Here is a 4103-nt window from a genome sequence, read left to right as displayed (position 1 = left end):
GGGAAAGAGAACCTGACCCAAACATTGCAATAATCCGGAATTCAGAAAGAGAACGCATGCCTTCTGGAGCCCCATCTTCACGAACCTTCTGAAAGTTAATACCTGCTAGATCCTCTCTGGGCAAACTCTTCCCACCAAAACGAAATAAGAACTGTATACTGCAAGAGCCTCGACATCCTATTATGTTCTGCTGCCACATCCATAACTTTTGCCTTCATCAAATTTCTTATTCTCCTAAACCTAACAAAATGTGGTAGGCGGTTAGTCTTCTACTTGATACAATTAGCTGAAGCACTCCCTACTGCCAAACAAACTTACTCCTGCTTTGGGCCTGCTCATTTGGGTTTTTTGGCTGTTTAATTAATGAAGACTAATGAAGACTTTTTTTAATAGGCTTTTCCAGGTCCAAAGGAAAATCGCCCTTCCTTGCAGCTCTCTCTCTCAGGGTCTGTCCCATCCCCACTTCTGTAGTATTTAGCTAGCTCACATTTCACCAAAAGTTACTCATTTTCTCTCAGTATTTGTTTTTGCTGCACTACGATGGAGCAGGAAATTTTACCTTACTTAAAAAAAAGTATAAATTACTCATTCTTGCAATCTTAACTGTTTTGTCCTTTTAAAAACTATTCTCATCCAATTAGATTATACTGACCTGATTTTTATCTTACGAGAAAAGGAGTGAGAATGACTTATAAGTGCAGTCAGCTCTGCTCTCATTTCTGAGCACATAATTTTCTTTGCAAATAAATAATTTGTTTTAAAACCTATAACAATATAACTAATATCACATAAAACATAAGCACGTATGAGCGCAAAATCAGGTATCTTTTTGCGTGCTCATAACACATCTTGCAACACATGGTGGCTAACGTTTGTGTTGCAAACCCATAGCAGGTTTTTCCTCCCACAGGAGGGAGGAAAAAAATACCACACAAGTTAAGGTCATGTTTGGGTGGCGTTTTACCCTTTATTTTTACTTTGCAGACCCTCACGGACTAGAAAATCCATGATGCCACAGGAGTGTGCTTGCTTAGTGAATCGTTAACGGGATTAACATACTGAAGATGCGCTGAAGTTGGAGACCTACAGCATTCTGCCCTAACCCCTGCAATGGCCAATTTTGCCAGTGTTTTCAGTCGAAACCTTGATGCTGTCTGGGACTGTTATTGGCCTGTTCAGAGTCTGCACTATCCATGTATTAGTCCCTCAACAACCATTTACCTTTTACTCTACAATCACGTCTCTATCAAAGCAATATTTCTAAGGCCTAAAGCAATGGCTGCAGGTGTACTGCTTTTATGGCAGAGCCAAAAATAAAACAACAAACTAGACTAAAAAACCCTAGCTATTACACATCTAACAATTTCAAAATTTGGCTATGATTACGTTCCATTAAATTACAGAGGTCTTCATAAAAACAGAGAATCAGAAAACACTTGAGTTAGAATTAAATATTGCTATCTTTGTCTTTATAAGCATTGGAGCAACATTCAAACCATTAAAAGCTTTCTGGACCACAAAAATTCTGTTTTTCTCATTATTTTCATGAGATGTAAGATAAAATCTTGCATGTTGAGAGAACTTTAGTATTTTATAACCCGTTTACATATAATTACCCACACACATAAAGTGCTGACGTTTTCTTCAAAATTAAAAAAACCCTTGCTCTAGAAATCAAACAGAATTCTCCATTTGGACACTAATTAAATTGCTTTTCCACATTTCTATACCATTAACTTTCACAGTTCAAATTACAGCCACTGTATTATGATCCAGGTTTCGGCCTGATTTTAAATTCCCATGCAGTGAACATTAATCCTATTGCTTACAAGGTTACGAGACTGGATTCCTGAACACATTTTCTTGTGTTTTTTATTTACTCTAGTTAATATGAGTTTCTTTCATTAGCTAAACTTTGCTGTTATCAACACTTGTCTCTTATCACAGGCCCTAGGCAAATGACATATTTACCACTCATTCCATTCTGATAAGGGTAATCCTGTGTTTAACTTGCCCAAGAACAAACACCATATATTTTGTTTTTAAGAATCTTGCTTCTAGGTATTAACAACATACAGGAGAAAGAGCAGGACATTTTTAAACCAGAAGTTATTTAAAGAATATTTTGCAAATGTAAGCTTTTAACGACAGCATATGCCTCCTACTCCAGGAAAGTTTATTTAATTCCAAGTTTCCGCAATATCACCACTGAAGTTATAGTAAAGTTTAAGCCACGGAGGGAAGAAAACACATTTTTAGTAAAACATCTGTTTTAGACAGTTGGGTTTTTTTCCCCTCCTAACTGATGCTAGCCCATAGCTAGTAACATTATTTTCAAATAAAAGCTTTGTTTCATATCTTGTTTGAAGCACTTTGGAAACAGTGCGGAGAAAATAAACATCCCATGCTGAACTTCAGTCTAATTTTAATTGTAAAGACATCAAAACATTTGCAGTATTGTAGGCTTGTAGTCAATCAGTTGATTTTTACAATTCTGTTTTCATTACTCAACCCACACAAATGTCATATGGTGACTGAAAACTTCTGAGCAGAGTGAAAAACCCACCATTTCACCAAGCGTTTTTTATTTATTTTTCAATTCCCCTCCACTCACTCTTTTGAGAGAAACTGTAGCGAAGGAAGAACTATTCTAATTCCTAGGTAACTTTTTAACATACTGCAAAACAAAAATTTCAAACAGAATTATACGGTTAATGGTGTACTGAAGTGCCCAAGAGCGTGCTAAAAACATTTTGATAGATAGCCAAGTCATTTATCTAAATCACCGTCAGAGCAGCGAAGCATCCTGCAAGCTTTTATGCAGAGTATAAGGTGATGCTTTCTGGAACTTTTTGTCATTTCTCAAACTTGAAACTGTGGTGTTGAAGTACCTCCATTGTTTACCACCTATGTATTTCAGCAACAAATCAAGACCCCATAACATAATAACGTATTTTCAGAAGTGTCCTACCACTAACTCTCCCTCCTCCGTTACCAGCGCAACGCTGCCTGAATCTCAAGGTATAGAAATAATTGATGGTTAAACTCAAAGGGTGTTCACAGTAAGTAGTTTTCTAGCAAAACAGCAACTTCTTAGAGCAACAAAGTGAAGAAGAAAGGTGGCAGCAAGGTCAGTACAAAGAAATATTGCCTTTTCTTTGGAAACTTAAAACTACTGTCTGATTTTTGGAATGGCACCTACCCACTGCAATTCCACATCTTTGCAAGAACTGTACAGAGCAGCACTTTGATTGCTTGGCTGCTCTGCTAAAATGCACTTTGAGACAACATGCATCCAGATTATCAAACGTGCTACAAAATTAGATTAAGGAGGCAAAGAAAAAAAAAAGCAACTATCACAGAGATGTTACGTAAATTTGTCCTTCACTGGTTGGAGTTTTTGCAAGTATTTGCTGCATTATATTATAATTTCACGTGTTCCTGCTTGGCTCCGCAACTGTTGTTAGGATCAATATGCTACATAAGAAGGGATAAACAGAAAGCAGCCCGATGCTTCTTTCCTTTTTCCTTTCTTGCCGAAAGGAGCGGGGGGGGGAAAAAAAAAAAAGCTTGCAAACCACATTTTGCACAAAAAACCCTCCCCCCACCCCTCAGAACCCCTACGCTTAATTACAAGTATTTCTTTTTTAAATACATGCAAATAAAAATAATAACAATAATAATAATAGTCATTGCTTTAAAGTGGAAAAATAACAGTTGGGACCTACATTGAGCACTGTGCCGGTGTTGCCACTCTGTTTGTGCCAATCCACTGAAGCATGCTTTGAGAGCCTTCTCCTGGAGCATGCAGGAAGACGGACTCGCAGTGTAGAAATCCAGCATCTGAGCAGGGCTCACTGCTAGAACATCCATACAGTCAAACATGATTCCCCCTGCACAGAATGCCTGCAAAAGTGCTTTCCTCTAGGTGTGGAGGAAAATGGCACATAAAAGTACACCCAACTCCATCAAACTCTGCCCCTTTTTTGGCACGTAGGCTGTTGGTCTTTTTCCCAGACCAGAATCATGAATTATGACAGACAACACAGCTAAAAGCCTGTAATTGATCCAAATGATCATTTACCATTTTCCAGGCTGCCCAG

At 37.9% G+C, this 4103-nt stretch overlaps 1 protein-coding gene across 1 annotated transcript in view; it reads right to left on the bottom strand.

Annotated features, from left to right (window-relative positions):
* The window catches only part of LOC104624325 (retinoic acid receptor beta), a gene marked incomplete at its 3' end in the record, with an annotated part of 78662 nt that extends 74565 nt beyond the window's left edge, over positions 1-4097 (bottom strand). The window contains exons 1-2 of the mRNA XM_010291662.1: positions 4085-4097; positions 3729-3857 (exon numbers count right to left, since the gene is read on the bottom strand). Coding sequence (XP_010289964.1) covers positions 3729-3843 — 115 coding nt within the window. The remainder of the gene's footprint in view (positions 1-3728; positions 3858-4084) is intronic.
* Between the last annotated feature and the right edge of the window lie 6 nt (positions 4098-4103).

Source organism: Phaethon lepturus, unplaced genomic scaffold, assembly GCF_000687285.1.
Source record: "Phaethon lepturus isolate BGI_N335 unplaced genomic scaffold, ASM68728v1 scaffold6517, whole genome shotgun sequence".
NCBI classification, from domain to species: Eukaryota; Metazoa; Chordata; class Aves; order Phaethontiformes; family Phaethontidae; genus Phaethon; species Phaethon lepturus.
This window is presented reverse-complemented; position numbering and strand designations above follow the sequence as displayed.